Raw genomic sequence first — 16,701 nt, 5'->3', positions numbered from 1 at the left:
CAGGCGCCCAATAAATCTTTTTTAAAAACGGACTCCCTGGGTTCAAATCCTGCCTCACTTACTAGGGGTGTGTGGCGGACTGTGTTTCTGTTCACAAATATTTGGTGATATATCCCTGCCCCTCTGAACTTCAGCCTAGCCATATGCCTTGCCCTGGCTACTCCATAGGGAGGTGAAGTGTCCTGCCTAAGATCCTGCCTCTAAGTGGTGGAGCTGCGACTGGAACCCTTCCACTTCGCCTCGTGCTGGCTCCCAGCGCCAGCCCAGCCCTTCCCCCCACCGGGGGCGGCCGGGAGCCCCTCTCAATCCCCATCCAGGTGTCAGCCTGCTCTGGTAAAACACACCACAGAAGGCATTTGTGCTCTCTTCCACGCCAGACCCAGAGCTGTAATGGTGGGACCCTGGACAGTGGCACTAACGAGCAGGGATAGAAGGATCTAGATGCTTTGTCACTGCCTTGGTGTCAGGCTGGAAGCGGCTCACAGCCCAGCCCTTCCCCAGAGCAAGGATGGTCTTCTGGAACCACTTAAAGAGTGGCCATCATAATACGTAGAGAATATCCTCGTGCTGCGTAGTTGGCGCGGTCCATCTCATTTGTTGTCCTCGAAGTGTGTGAGGGAACAGCGTGGTCTGAATGTGTGTGTCCCCCCCATGCACATGGTGGAATCCTAAGGCCTGGTGTGATGGTGTTAGGAGGTGGGACCTCAGCGGGGGGCGGGGTGGTGGTGAAAGGGTCATGCATGTAGAGCCCCCAGGAATGGGATTCGTCCTTGTAAAGGAGACCCCATGGAGCTCCCTCACTCCTTCCAGGTCGAGAACCAGGGGAGGGCCCTCAGCTGACCACACTGGTGCCCCGACCTTGGACTCGTGGCCTCCAGACTGGAAGAAGTAAATCTCTGCTGTTTATAAGCATTCGGCCTGCGGTATTGTGCGTAGCAGTCCGGCTAAGACAGAGAAGTACCGTGGTCACGGTCCTGGCTTTGAGAGGAGGAAACTGGAGCTCAGAGGGTGAAGGAACCGGCCACCTCCAGCCCGACTCGGCCTGAGCGTAGAGCTGCCTCCTGGCCCAGGTGGTGCCCTCTTCACAGCGGACCTTTCGGTTCCTGTTTTGGCCTCTCTTCTGCAGCTCACTGACAAATGGGGACCAGGAAGCGGCGAGGGACTGTGATGAGGACCACCTGTCCTGGGACGGGGGCAGCAGGGGGCCTGCTCCCAGCAGGGTGGCACCCGGGGCTGAGCTCCTTCCAGCCTCGCAAAGCCCCCTGGAGAGTCAACATCCATCAGGAGCCCGGGTAAAGCGGAGAAACAGAAGCCTCCCCCAAGGATCAATCAGCTAGGAGCCGCGACCTCCCGGGAGGGCACAGAGACACGAGGGCAACGATCGGGGTCGCCTCTGTCCCACCCCCACCTAGGTCAGCCCCTGAGCAGGAGGGTGCCCCAGCCCTGGCAGCATGCCTGGCCACAAACAAGGTCACACATGCCTTGGCACTCCCCCCACTGAAAGGTGAGGTCAGTGTCCCCTCCCCTCGAACTTGGGGAGCTCATGACCCCTTCCCCAGTAGGGTCTCGCAGAAAGGCTGCTATGGGACTTCTGAGGCTCAGAGGCCATACAGCCTCCCCCTGGTCCTCGGGGACGCTTGCTCTGGGGGAAGAGGTCCACAACCCTGACCCCGCCGGGCCAGAGGGGGAGGCCATGCTGGGCGCTCAGATCCACACCCCGCTGAGCTGCTGGACAACCACCTGCATCAGATGCCAGCAACCAGGACGTCCGACCAGTGGATCTGACCTCAACCAAACGAGACCCCTGCCAGTGAGAACCACCTCACCGAGCGCTTCCTAAATTCCTGCCTCACAAGATCAAGGGCAAAATAAGATGGTGGTGGTTGTACATCATTTGATTTTGGGTAATCTGGAGCACGTGTTGAATGACCAGGTAAAGTAATTCAGAACGCATCTAAGCAGAGACTTGAGTCCCCAGAGCTCCATCCCCAACCCCTCCGTCAGGGCTCAGGGCTCAGGGCCGGCCCAGAGGGCAGCGGGTGGAGGTAGTTCTAGGCAATGTTACCCGATACCTACTCGGTGCTGGTTACAGGGATAAAGACATGCACAGGCAGGGCCTCTCTCTGCCCTCAAAGACCTCACAATCCCATCAGGTGCCCTCTGAAATCCCAGCAAAGGCCCGAGCTGCTACTTTAGATTCAAACCCAGTTCCTTGACCCATAAACCCAGCTTCACCCTCTTTGCTCTTGCCCGGAGCAAACATCCCCATGGAGCCTTTGTCCATAGTCCCCTTGTCCCCCCAACCCACCCCCTTTGCCCACCTCACTGCTCCTCTCCTTCAGGTCCCAGGTGGTGTCACCTCCTCGGGGAAGCCCTCCTTGATGCCTCTGACCAAGCCCAGTGTCTTTACAATGTTCCCTCCCAGAGCCTGGCTTTTCTTCCAGAAGGCGCTTATCCTTATCTGTAATTGTCCCGAGTTCTCTGACCAGAACTAAAACCCACATGCTACAAAGCCGACCTAGTTTGGCTCCCTCTGTTCTGGGTGTAGGAAAAATCTGGGGCATGCAGAGCTAACAAGACCTAGTGGTGGGCCTGACATAAGGAGACCTGAGGCCCTACGGGACATCTTCCTGATCCTTGCCGTCCCTTCTGCCTTGCGACCCATCCCAGCAGGTACCATTGCTGCTGATTTTGCAGATGAGGAACCTGAGGCCCAGAGACGTTAACTAACTTGCCTGAAGCCACAGAGCTGCAAGCACGGGGAGGGGGAGGAATTGGCACCCAATCGTGGCTGGGGGCGGGCTGGAGGGCGGCCTTGCCCACACCTAGCAGGGCTCCTTCCCACTCTGATTTCGGGTTCTGCCCCATCCCCACCCCACACTCAGCTCCTCACACCTGGTCGCCTGTATGTCTGAGGCTCCTCTAGCCTGATTCTGGTTTTCCACCGGGCTGGCGTGCTGGCAAGTCCAGTTTCTGAGCTCTAGAAAAACCCCAGAAAGGCTGCTTTCTCTCAGCTTTTCCTGAAGATGGAGTGGAGGATTCTGGCCACTCGGGAGATCCCACAGTCCCGCAGCACGTCACCGTCCCAGCTACAGCGCCAGGGGCATGGGGAGACCTGGGTTCGAATCCCAGCTCTGCACTTGCTAGTTGGGCAGCCTCAGGGGACTCACTCTGTCTCCCCAAGCCTCAGTTTCCATAAAACAAGGACACAAGCGGCGCCTTTTTCTTCAGGTTGTTGTGAAAAATTAAATAAGCCACAGAATATGAATGTGCCTCGCCCCCAGTGACGCCACGAATGTCTGTTAGATTTGAATATGACGGCGGCCTTCGTGTGTAAGTCAAGAAAGCAGCATTTTCACACACGCCAGACAAACCTGTTTTTTGAAAAACAAAAAAAAATTTATTTCTGTAAACTGTTTGAGGGCAGATGTTCTTCACAACCCCAAGACAGCACAGATTTCCTACCCCCAAATGAAATGAGCAAGGAAAAGAAGAAAAAGAACAACACAAACTGTGCTCATGAAGAACCAAGCCAATCTCATCTTTCTCTGGGAAAAAAAAATCCTTTTGAACGCGTGGTGCCCACCCGGGAGGAACACCACAGACCTTCTCGTGCCACGAGGGCAGGGACCCGCTTAGTGGCAGAGCTGGCCCCCCCCCGGCGCAGAGGGCCTCCCCGAAAGCGAGGAATCGGCCCCCAGTTCTACCTGAATTCCCGCTGTGCACCCTGGCCTCCCTCCCAGGCGTCCTCACCGGGGGAGCCCCTGAAGGGAACCCTGAAAGATTCCTCGTCCCCACTGGACTCGGCCCCGCGCCCCCACTCCATGCTGCGATGAGACCTCAAGCCCAAGGGTAGGAATGAGCCACTCCAGACCGTGTGCCCAAGCCGCAGCTGGGCAACTGTTAAGGCAAATTTTCTCTCTTCCGTTGGGTCGGAGTCAGGCCTGAGCGTCTCACTGCCGAGCACCGTCCCCGTTGGACGGATGCGCAGCTTAGGCAACTCTGAGTCGGGGGGTGAGGGACCCTGAAGCACGCTCGGGGGTGGGGGTGGTCTGAGCCTGATGCATGGGATCGACGTGTGTGCTGGAGACGGCGGCCCCCCGACGGGCACAGCGGCCTCCTCCACCAAGCAGGCGGGCGCCACGGACACCAGACGGCGGCCCAGACCCCCAGGCGACGCGAGCTGGTGGCGGGAGAGGCCAGGCGGGATGCAGTGTAAGAGAATGCCAGAAAAAGGGGGCACCACAGGAGCCTCAGATCTTGGTGATGTGCGTGGCCTTGGCATCAAAATGATTTTTCCTTAGAACAAGCAAGAGGGGGAGAAGGAAAAGGAGATAAAAGAAAGATGTTCCATGAGCTTCGGGAGATAGGGCGCAGGGGGGCTCGGGAGGGAAGCAGGGAAGGGGAGATGAGCCGCAGACAGGGTGGCGCGCGTGGCCTCGCACGGCGTCTCCTGTCCCTGGTGGGCTGGCGGGCTGGTGGCTGAGGCCGCGGTCCCCTTCCCCGGGGAGCAGGCGGATGACATTGCAAGGGGCAGGGGAAGGGCTGGGGTTACTCCGTCTGTGCGTCGTAATTGGCGCCCCCCGCCTTCTTGAGCTCGCTCTTGATGAAATCTTCCTCCAGCTCCTTCCGATCGCTGATCACAAACTCTTTAGCAAAATTCTGCAAGAACAAAATAAAACACAGAGTTCCCGTGAAGAAGGGACAGGATCAAAGTGTTGCTCAGAAAACACACCAGAAAGTCCTGGCACCCAAAATACTAAGAAATGATCAAAATGAAAATCTGGTGGCAGCGTGGTTTGGCAAGAAGAGGAAAAACCGTGACTGGAGATCAGGAAATGGGTGAAGTCAGGATACGGTGTAGTCCCGACCAAGGCGATGGGCCAAGGTCAGACCGGGCTCGAATGCTGCGCTGTCATTTTCTGGCTGTGTGACCTTGGGCAAGTTCCTTCAACTCTCTGTGCCTTAGTTTCCTGGTCTGTGAAAGACCAACCTGTCAGAATAATAGGAGAAGAGGCCGGAAAGACAGGCGGGTGTGCTGGGAAGTGTTTAACATCAGGCTGTTCCAAAATGAGGGGTGGGGGCAAGTCCTGAACAGAAGCTTGTGCTCATTTCCATGGTGTGAACATTTGCACCAAGGTGGGTTTCAGCCACAGTGATGAGCTGAATCCGTGCAGACACTGTCTGCCCTCGGAGCGCACAGACTTCACCATAAGTTCCCCCGGGCCTGGCCCCTGTGAGGTACTCAATAAATGCCTGTGGCGTGAACGCCTGAGGCAGGTGATCTGGCTTATCTGAGAACTCCGAGCCACGAAGAATCAACAGTTATTTTGATATGTGGATCACGAGACTTCACCAAACAAGGATGGTGAAAGAGAAGAAAACACAGAAATTTACCAAAATACGAGTAACATGTCTGAAGGTCAGAAAATCCTCCATACACACACACACACAAAATCCACAAGGAAATAGTGTAAACAATGACCACCATTTATTTTTTTTTTAAAGATTTTTATTTATTTATTCATGAGAGACAGAGAGAGAGAGAGAGAGGCAGAGGGAGAAGCAGGCTCCCAAGGAGCAGGGAGCCCGATGCGGGACTTGATCCCAGGACTCTGGGATCATGACCTGAGCCGAAGGCAGACGCTCAACCATCTGAGCCACCCAGGCGCCCCAATGACCACCATTTATTAAGCACCTGTGGGTACCAGACATGGTCACACTTGGCAAACTTAATTCTTTTTTATATATATATATATTTTTAAAGATTTTATTTATTTATTTGAAAGAGAGAGAATGAGAGAGAGCACATGAGAGGGGTTAGGGTCAGAGGGAGAAGCAGACTCCCTGCCAAGCAGGGAGCCTGATGCGGGACTCGATCCAGGGACTCCAGGATCATGACCTGAGCTGAAAGCAGTTGCTTAACCAACTGAGCCACCCAGGCACCCATGGCAAACTTAATTCTTAAAACCCTTTAAGATGACCCAGCAACTCTACCCCTAGAGATCTACACAAGGGAAATGAAAGCACACATCCCCACAAACACTTGCACACGAATATTCCCAGGGGCATTATTCATAACAGCCCAAAAGTGGAAACCACCCAGATGTCCATGGGCAGAAGAGCAGGTAAATAAATTATGGTCTGTCCACATGATGGAATATTACTCAGCCATAAAAAGGAATGAGTTGTTGATACACAGTATCATGGATGAGTCTCAAAACCATCATGCTGAATTGAAAGAAGCCAGACATAAGATCACGTACTGTATCATTCCCTTTACATGAAATGTCTGGAAAAGGTAAATCCACAGAGACACAAAGTAGATTTGTGGTTTTCGGGGACTGGATGGGGAATAGGGGGTGAGTTCTAATGGGGATGGGTTTTCTCCTGGGGAGGGGGGATGAAAATGTTTGGGAACTAGATAGGGATGGTGGTTGCACAACACTGTGAATGTACCAAATGCCAATGAATTGTATAATTTAAAATGGCTAATTTTATGTTATGTGAATTTCACTTCAATTAAAAAAAAAAGACTACAGAAAAAAAGTCACCATGCCTCCAAGAAGAATGAGTAAACCAAGAGAACACTCAAGGTCAAGTTTCACAGTATAAAGACAAACCATTTGCCATACCAAGCCACTAAGATTCTAACAGGGAGGGGAGAAGGGAAGGTTAATATTTGTCAAGCAACTCATATGTGCCAGGTGCAGCCTCATACATCTCACTTAATCCTCCCTCAGCATGTTAGCTTTTTTTTTTTTTTTTAAGATAAGACCCACGGGGTTGGGCTTGAAGAGATTGTGTAACTAGCCCAGAATGACTAAACATCCTTCTGACCCTTTCTATTCCCATCCACCATCCTGTGCTTAAAATTTTAAGCATCGCTGTCTGTGTTCAGTATAGTGAGTGAACACAAGTTGGACGTATGGGCCAGGAAGGGGAACCGAGAATTAACGTGTTTCTCAACCTGAGCCCCAGTGGCAGTGGGGGGAGGGGCAGAGAGCAGAGGAGGAGGAAGCCAACAGCTCGAGATGCCTCTAGCAGGAAGTGCAAAGTTCCCCTGCTGTGTGATAGCTATATATGGTGACAAAAGAAATAAGAACACTCCTGTTCATGTCTGTTAGCCATTAGGAGATTTAGATTAACAAGAAGTTTGATAAGGCACTAAGAAATCTACAGTGAAACTGTGCACGGAGCTATGCAGAGTCCAACTGAAAACCACCAGCATATGGGAAATCAAATCACAGCCAAAATAAGGAGCAATCCAGAATAACAGAATCTAGTAAAAACGTAACATAACAATAAATGTAAATGAGCAAAATTATCCCCCAAAACAGCTATGTCTTAGACTATCAAAAAACACCCCCCCCAAACTCTATGCTAGATACCAGAGACATGATTTAAAAACCAAAAGGTGAGGCAAAAAATGATTATACCAAAAAAAGTACACAGAGAGGCAACCTCACCTGCTCTCACTATGGGAGCAGCATCCGCCCTCCAGGGGGCCAAAGGAGTGGGAGGGCATGGAGACACGTGGAGGGGCCGCCCCCACACAGGATGCTCAGCACCCCCAGAGGCTTCGAAGGTGAACTGACACTTCCCCTCAGGGTGTGGATGCTACAAAAAGTCCCCAAAAGGTCTGAGTCAGCCAAAACCCAACTCAACATCGACCCCTCCCTTCCCCATCTCGGTTCCTTCCAGCAATCCTCAGAAGGGACCTTGCACTTGGCAGGGTGAACACCAGCGCCCCCAGGGAGTGGGCTTCATTGTGACATTTCAAAAAGAGGCAGAAACAGCAAAACCAGCTGTGTAGGCAGCCGGACCCCCAACCTGGAAGCAACACACCGGACGGCAAGGAGCCTGCATAAGGACTAGCCCACAGCTGAGAACCACAAAGAGCACATCTGAGCAGGGCCCGACCACCACCCCCCTTTGCTCACACCTCTACCCTTAGCCACTGTCCCTAGCACCTTCCCGCTGTCACCAAATGCCTACAGGGCAGAGGCAGGTGATACCAAAGGCCGCAGTTGTCAGAAGGAGACAGGGCCCAGAGCAATGCTAACACATAGGGAATTTTTCACTTTCTAGCAACCACGTTGAAAAAAAGTAAAAAAGAACCTGGTGATAGCAATTTTCATAGGATTTTTATCTAACTTTACAGATCCAAAATGCTGCCATTTTAACACGTAACCAACGTACAAAATCATTAATGGGACCTTCCACGGTTCGTTTCTGTGTAGGAAGTTTTTGAAACCCAGTGCACATTTTACACGTACAGCACAAAGCAGTGCAGACGGGCCAAACCTCAAGTGCTCAGCAGCCCCGTGAGGCTGGTGACGGGGCGGATCCAGATAGAACAGGAAAGAGTCTGAAAGAATAATGTGCTCAGTCAAGGAGAATCATGAATCATAAAATAGCTCAACTGATATGAGTGGAGGAGGGGGAGCTTTCGGAGGCCTGGAAATGGGCCATATCTTGATCCAGAACTTAAAAAAAAAAAGTCCTTAAAACTCTGACATTCACCCCCCATCTGATTGAAAAGCAGCAAGAGATGCATTCCTCCCAGGGCACACAGCAGCTTCACGGCAGGGGCCCTGTGGGGCAGGTTCTGACCCTGGTCTGTCCTGTCCCCTCCCTTCCTCTGCTCCAGACCACCCATCCCTCCCACCACAGCCTCTGTCATACCCTCAAGGCCACAAAGCCACATGGCAACAGCTTCAAAGCAAAAGGTGCCGGTCTGGAGGCATGGTCACCTGTGGTTCTAGAAAGATCTTCTCTGTCATATTTGGGAACACTCTGTCCCTGGCTGATAGCTTCCAGAAAGGGTCACTCCTCCCTCTTTTCCATGGAAGAGGCCCATGCATCTAAACCTGACTCCAGGATGTCCTTGAGACATGCAATACCAAGTTCAGGACGCATTTGTCCCTGTGACTTTTCTCAAGTGCATATATGTTCATATTTCAAAGATGTAAGACAGACATTGCTTCCATTAGAAGCTTCCAATGGTCTGTCCCTAGGAAGGCAACTCTAGAGAAGGACAGGTTAGAACCAGGCTCTGTACATAGTCTAGAATCTATTTGCGAGACTGGTTTAAAAAGTGTTTAAATATTTGCCTGTCTTTTGTTTTAAACCATCTCACTTTTTTTTTAATTCTTTTTTTTTAAGATTTTGTTTATTTATTTATTTGACAGAGAGAGAGAGAGCGTGGAAGCAGGGGGAGTGGCAGACAGAGGGAGAGGGAGAAGCAGCCTCCCTGCTGAGCAGGGAACCCCATGCAGGACTCGATCCCAGGACCTGAGCCCAAGGCACACATTTAACCACCTGAGCCACCCAGGTGCCCCACCTTTTTTTTTTTTTTAAGTAGGCTCCACACCCAGTGTGGAGTCCAATGTGGGGCTTGAACTCACAACCCTGAGATCAATACCTGAGCTAAGATTAAGAGTTGGGCACTTCACTGACTGAGCCACCCAGGCGCCCCTAAACCATCTCACTTTTAAACAGCTCCCAACTGCCTGGGTTTAAACCCCAGCTTCAGTCCTGAAGTGTGCTGGGCGTGGGTTTGGTCCAAACACAAACAGGAACAGTTGTCCACTTGCATCTCGGGCAGTTGGCCCTCCCCAGGGTCTTCCCCTCCCCCGCCACCCTGGGACTGACCACCCCTCCCCCACACACACTCCACCACCCCGACACTCCACGCCCCCAACTCAGTCTCCTCGTGTGTAAATGAGGACAATAAGACCTACATCCTGGGGCTGTCAGGAGGATCTGATGAGTGTGCATAAGGCTTGGATACTCGATGAGGGTTCCCAAGAATGAGGAGGTGATATGTATTTTTTTTTAAAGATTTTATTTATTTATTTGAGAGAGAGAATGACAGAGAGAGAGCATGAGAGGGGGGAGGGTCAGAGGGAGAAGCAGACTCCCTGCCGAGCAGGGAGCCCGATGCGAGACTCGATCCCCTGACTCCAGGATCATGACCTGAGCCGAAGGCAGTCGCTTAACCAACTGAGCCACCCAGGCTCCCTGAGGAGGTGATATTTTAAGTGATCCTGGGTTCACCTTTGTTCTCAAGATTGTCAGGGGAATCTGAGATGGAAAGTTTCCTGAAACACTCAAGAGTGAAGGCACAGGGAGCAGCTGGTTCCTCTTCTCTCACCCACAATGGTTTCTTCATCCCTGCCATTTATTTTAATGAAGGAAAGTCCAGGCGATTCCTTAGCATAACCAAAGGAGCAACATCGGCATCTCCTGGCCCTTGCAGAGAGAAGACAGCAAATCCAGCTGCACACCCAAAAGCTGGGCACAGGGTTAGCCACAGGAGGACAGGCAGGAAGCCTGTTGGGGTAGAAGCGTCGGGTCTCCTACCCAGAACACTAGGACTAGGGTGGGTCACTAAGCTATGCAGAGAATGTGGGTACAGAGAAAGGTCTGGGAAGAGAAACTGAGTGTGGAGTCTTTGGCAGTTAAGTTTGTGATGTCAGCAATGCACGTTTCTACAAAGTGGGACGAGGGAAGAGAGGTGACTTTCATTGCATCCAAAGAGAAGGAGAACTAATGCCATGCATTTCTTCCAGCAAACACATGCTTACTAAGCACCTGTTGTATACCAGACATTCTCCTAGGTCCTGGGAAGGCAGAAGTCTGGTGCTTCGGGCTCTCTTTTTAAGAGTCTGAGAGCATAGGAAGAGAACCAGGGGGGGCTCTAAAATGCCCCAAGGGAAGCAGTCAATGGCTCTGGGCCCTGGTCTCTATCTCTGTGATAGAAGAGGGAGAGACAACAGGTTCTCCTGGCACTTTCCCAGCAGCCATCTGTGGCTTTGCACCTGAGCCCCTGGAGCATGTGGGGCACAATTCCACCTCGGATGCCAGAATCTGAGGGGCAGTGGGGAAAACTGGCACAGGAAAGTCAACTATGGGATCAGAGACTGGCTTTCAAAGGGAAGACGTGTGCTAGCTTCAGGTCCATCCCCAACCCCTGCAGAGAAGTGCGGGCAATAGAATCTCTCCTCCCCTGTGTGTGAGCTGGGGCAGGGAGTGGACAAGACACATGCTGGCCGCAATAATGTATCTCTTCCCCAAGTGGGTGAAGGTTAATTATAAGCCAAAGACCTCAGTATGCTAAGGAAAGCAGTCAGTGTCCCACAGCCTACATCGTGCTAGGAGAAAGGACACCTCCGAGAAACAAGTGCAAGATGAAAATGCACAGTGCCAAGCCCGCTGGGTGTTCAGCTGCCAACCCCTCCTGGGCCCCCCACACTTGCCCTCCTCCAACCATTCTAATGAGCTTCAGAGACCCAGGTTTTCCAAAATCCTTCCAGCAAGGTGTAATTTACTCAAAAAGAACAGGTTCTTGTAACAGGCATGAGTCATCATAGAAAAGAGAAAAAAAAGACAGCAAAATGGCACCGTCTAGTGTTTGGCAGATTCGGGAACAAAGGCCCCTGCGTCACCCACGCAGCTCATGAGTGACATGACCCCACTTCGCTAGGGAGAAAACAGAGGACAAGGGAGGGGCATTCGGTCACATTTCAGGGGGGCACCGGGGAATTGTCCAATCTTCCAAGGCAGGTGGCAAGGAGGCACGACATCTTGGAGCATGCTGGGCGTAGGGTTGGGCCAACACCAAACAGGGGCAGTTGTTCATATGCCTGGAATCCTGACCCCTGCAGGGCCACCCACCTCTTCAGCATTTGGGTGACCGCCTGGAGTCTGACCCCTGCTCTCCTGACCGTGGATATTTACAGAAGCCCCGACACCCCTCTGCTGATGTCCGACTACGGCTGCATCTAGATGGGGAATGGCAGGAATGTGGGAAACATGCTTCACTCCTCCTGCATCCACGGCAGACATCATCATCAATCAGTGCACTTTTCTCACAAGTCCAGACTTAGCATCAGAAGCCTTCTTAACCCAGAGCCCCTGCTATTGATCGACTGACAAGCACAGTTAAATCCAGGCTGACGTTTTCAATTTCCGCCTGGTCAAAATTGTGCCCAGCCTTTCTTCTCAGCCACACCCACCTGGGGAATTTTTCCCAGGAAATAATTCAACAGACTTTTTTTTTTTTTGTAATTATAATATATACTCACAGATGTTCATTGTCAGTAAACACCAGATTGTTTCCCCATTTCAACAAAACTTGAATAAGTAAAGAGTATCTGCATCGAACACTTCATATACATCAGGAATTTTATGCCATATTTTATTTAATTTTTATAATCCCATGAGTTAGATATTATCATCCCAAATTTTCAGAGGAGGAAGCTCAAGTTCAGGGAAACGAAGTAAGTAGTCAGCAAAAGGTGACACCGGCTGAGTGGTGGGCTGGGCCTGGACCCCACAATGGAGCCCGTGACAAGGTCTTTACAAAAGTGAGGCGTGGTCCATGGAAGGGACGAGAAACAGGAACAACCCCAAGGACACAAGCTGCAAAGAGCACAGGAAACTCCAGCCCAACAAGGTCGTGGGGTACATTCATGTCACCCGTGAAGAGGAGGGGACTAATCTCAGTGGTCCGGGCTCCTTCGGTGAAGACCTCCCCGAGTTCTAGCTAGGTCCCCGCTGCAGGGAAACCGTATGCCAGTGGCCATGCCACCACCGGCTGGCCAAGGGCTGGGACCCATCTGGGGCTTAGCGAGGGGCACCCAGGCCCCAGCCCGCCAGGCAGAGCTCTTGGCTCGTGCAAGCAGCGGCCAGTTATGTGCCAGGCTCAGCATGTGGGGCATCCTCCTCTCTCTCCTAAGAGCTGTAACTTCTTGGCAGCAGGAGCACAGACTGGGTCCCATGGCTCCCCACCGTGAAAGTGGCCTCTGATCCTCCACCAGCTGCTTCTGCCTCAGCCTCCACATCTGAGTAATGGGGGTAGTAACAGCACCTGGTCCATGATAACTAATCCTGGCCCCCATCCGTGATACCCACACCGCCCTTCACAGGCTGCTTGGGGCTTTGTATTTCTGATCAGGTCGTTTGTGTCTTAAACATAGGACACAAGCAACAAAAAGCCCCCTTGCCTGAGCCCAGGCCCAGGTGAAATGCATGAGCACAGAAGGCCCTTTCTGGTTCGGAGAATAAAGGGCCTTTCCATAAACCACGAGCTTGAAGAAGCATCAACATTCCTGGTGAAAACAAACAGCTGACACCCTCTGGAGAGCCTCGAAGCAGCCACAGTCGGTCCCCAGAGAGCCGGGTCCCCAGAGTGCGGGCGGCATCAGCCCCTTAAATCTCATGACACGGACGAGTGCGGGTTCTCCCGGCCAACCCCGCCAGCTCGCACTTCTGCTTGCTACAGAAACAAAAGCAGAGTGTTTGGAAATCCCAGGCCACCCCCAATTCCCTCCCTGAGTGTAACCGGCTTCCACAATTTAATGCAATCCTGAGACCAGTTACTGAACATTTAGGAATGTTCTTCCTCTGTCCTAGGAATGTGCAAAAAGTAAGACACGGTCTGAGGCCTGTGTGAACAGATTTGTTTCTTCACTTTTTAACACCTGTTTTCCTAGCTCTGTAATAACGTTGCCATGGTCCCTGCCCTCGGGATTACCATCTAGGGTCATTTATTTATAGTTCATGGAATCTATAATTCATGGGATCACAGTAGAAACACACATGAAGGAGCAATTAATTCTGATGGAGGCTGGTAGGAGAATGGCATAAAGAAGGAAGGTTTTGAAGGATGAATAGGAGTTCATGGGTCACCAAAATAGAGAAACCCTTGCCCCTTTGCATTTCTTTAATCCTTCCAACAGCCCCACGGAAATTTACATTCTCTTTTTTATAACATCTTTTTCATAGATTCGAAAGACAAAGTTACTTGCCTGAGGTCCCAAAGCAAGGAGTTCACGGAGCTAGAATATCAACTTGCGTCTCACATCCCCTTAAGCCCATGCTCTTTTCCATTTGACATAGCAGCATTTTTTTTTTTTTCAAACAAGTGCTGAGCAATGATATTCCATTTCCAGTTTTTATTTTAAAGGCTCTACCATCAAGAAGACTGAGTAAGTTTAAAAATAAATCTAAGAGGTTTATTTCCCGCACAACTCAGAGCCTTTAATGGGCCATGCGAATCGACAAAAGTAGGGTTTCCAAACCGCATGTGGCCTCAGAACATTTTCTTGGTGCTGAGGACTTTGGAAACAGGCAGCGGGGCCAGGTGACTGCATCGGGGCTCTGGGGCCAGGCGGTCTGGGCACCAGGCAGGGCTCCACCATGTCCAAGCCCTGGGACCCTGAGCAAATGACTCAGCTTCCCTGGGCCCCCAGCCCCTCATCTATAAAATGAGGAGAGGGACAGAACCAGGCTGTGGCAAAAAAGTAATGATTTCAATATGGGGAAAGTCCTTCAAAATGCCAAGCACACAGCGGAGCACAATAAAACCATCGTTAGGCATGTTATTAGCACAGGGATACACAGATGTGGCCCTCTTGCTGGAGCCTTGGGTATACCTGGTCTTGGCCCTGTGGGGTGAGAGGGGGTCCAGCATGACCCCGCTCCTGGGGTTTCGAAGCCATGACAATACACATTAAGCTGAGAGTTCCACACAGTCACTGAAACGTCCGTCCTTGTTGCCCTCACTGCTCCTTGGGGGCACAGGACTGCCCTACTTTCCCAAGGGTGAAAGCGGAGATGGACCTTGGTCACTCCACGCCATGAACATTCATAGGATGTTAAAAAATAAATAAAAGGGGGGCGCCTGGGTGGCTCAAGTCGGTTAAGCATCTGCCTTCGGCTCAGGTCATGATCCCGGGGTCCTGGGATCGAGCCCCGCATCGGGCTCCCTGCTCAGCGGGGAGCCTGCTTCTCCCCCTCCCGCTCCCCCTGCTTCTGTTCCCTCTTCGCTGTGTCTCTCTCTGTCAAATAAATCAATAAAATCTTTAAAATGAATAAATAAATAAATGAAAGGATCACACGAATAAAGCCATTCTGCAAGGCAAGCACGATGCACCACCGACCGAGTCTGCTCTAAATCAAGCCAGCCTGGGCCAGCCTGGACAGCAGGCCCCTAACAGTGGGGCCTGCCTTGTCCCCGTAATCCTGTACAGACGCCAGAACAATGGCCCGGGTGTTCTGTCCCCGGCACCAGCCGGGCCCTTCTGTGTGGCAGACGACAGCCGGGGCGGGGCAGCCAGGCATGCTGTCCGTCCGGCCAAAACCCCCGACCCCAGTCTGGGCGTCACCACCGTCCAGTCCGATTTGCCCGGGAGACTGTCTTGTTTTGTCTCCCTTTCCCCTGGGCACAGTCCTTTCTCGGTTTCTCAGCCTGGCTGAGAAACAGACTAGAGACCCCAGGTCGAACCTCCGGATTTTGAACTCCTCTGCTGCTCCAGCCTGGGTCTGCTGCTTGGGAGCCAGGGCTTTCGGGCAAGTCCTAGCACTGCCCTGGGCCCAGTTGCCCCATCTGTTAATGCAGCTGTGCACCAGGCCCCGGGGGAGGGAGGAACTGGCCAATGTCAGCACTGGCAAGGGTGGGCCAGGCCGGGACCTCTGGTGTTGCTGATGGCGGGGATTCTGGTCCAAGCCATGTGCAGGACAACGAGGCGATGTGGCTCAACCACAGACTTACCATCTTCTAAGGAAATAATGCCCAAGGGAGATAGAGAGCTGTGCCTCACGGGTCTTGTCGAAAAGGGGAAGCTAGGAATAAGGGCAGTTACCACAGCCAGGTCTTTCCCAGACATGCTTCCAAGCATTGCCCTCCATTTGCTCAACCCTAAGAGGCAGATACTGTATTACCCCTGTTTTGGACTTCAGAGGACTGAGGCCCAGAGAAGGTAAGCAACGCACCCGAGGCTGCACAGCCAGGGCTGAAGCTGAAATCTGAACCCACAGCATCTGGCTCAAAGAGCTCCACTTCAGACCACAGCACTGCAATGCCCCTCTGCCCGACACAGTAAAATGAGGTTCCTTCGAAGGAATGACGCCCTCAACAAAGTGCCACCCTTTTTAAATGAAAACGTTTCAAAGCGGAATATGACCTAGCAAGTCAACCCACTCAACTCTTCATTTTCTAAATAAGGAAACTACAGCCCAGGAAGGAAAGAGACTTGGTCACGGCCAGGCAGGGGGCACAAAGATCGGCCTTTCTTGATTCTAGTGTCTCTTATGTCCATTTACATTGTCTACATTTCAGGCAAAGTACAAGGATGTGGGTCTATTACTTTCATTACAATAAAACCCAAGGGTTTATCAGCAATCTTATAGGCAATCCACTGATTTTTCACATGGAATTCATGGCAAGAGGCATGTGGAGAAGTGCCACAGTCCACAAGACACAGAATCCAGAAAGGCCCATCGGGAAGGTCTCTTAGAGAACATCTGTTCTGAGTCCCTATTAAACAGAGGGGAAACTGGCTGGTGTGCCAGGATCAGCAGGATTTTAGTGACTGTGGAAAGACACATTGTGCCAGCAAAATTGACCCTTTGTAACTTAAATGGCTGTATTTGCAACTGGAGCATAAATGTGAGGTATTGTGATAGCTTCAGATAATAAACCCTTTTAAATGCATTAGTGAAAATGGCAAAAGGTAATGGTCAAAATACTACACTGCACCTGCAGTTCGAGACGGCATCCCAGCTCCCCGGCCACAGGGGACAAGGGGGTCTTTCCATCTACCAGCATCCCTTTAACAACTGGGAACGTGCCTGAGCTGCCAATCATGAAGCCCGCCTCCCTGCCCGTGGGATGTGCATGTGACCTAAGTT

General features: G+C 51.8%; 1 protein-coding gene across 1 annotated transcript in view; it reads right to left on the bottom strand.

Moving 5' to 3' along the window:
- Positions 1-3,377: 3,377 nt before the first annotated feature.
- The window catches only part of COTL1 (coactosin like F-actin binding protein 1), a 40,368-nt gene continuing 27,044 nt past the window's right edge, over positions 3,378-16,701 (bottom strand). The window contains exon 4 of the mRNA XM_045890642.3: positions 3,378-4,662. Within this exon, the coding sequence (XP_045746598.1) occupies positions 4,552-4,662 (111 nt within the window). The 3' untranslated portion in view covers positions 3,378-4,551. The remainder of the gene's footprint in view (positions 4,663-16,701) is intronic.

This window comes from Mirounga angustirostris, unplaced genomic scaffold, assembly GCF_029215605.1.
Source record: "Mirounga angustirostris isolate CCGP_5_RB_7025 unplaced genomic scaffold, mMirAng1.0.hap1 SCAF_16, whole genome shotgun sequence".
NCBI lineage: Eukaryota > Metazoa > Chordata > Mammalia > Carnivora > Phocidae > Mirounga > Mirounga angustirostris.
Note: the sequence above shows the minus strand (reverse complement) of the source record. Positions and strands in the feature narration are given on the sequence as shown.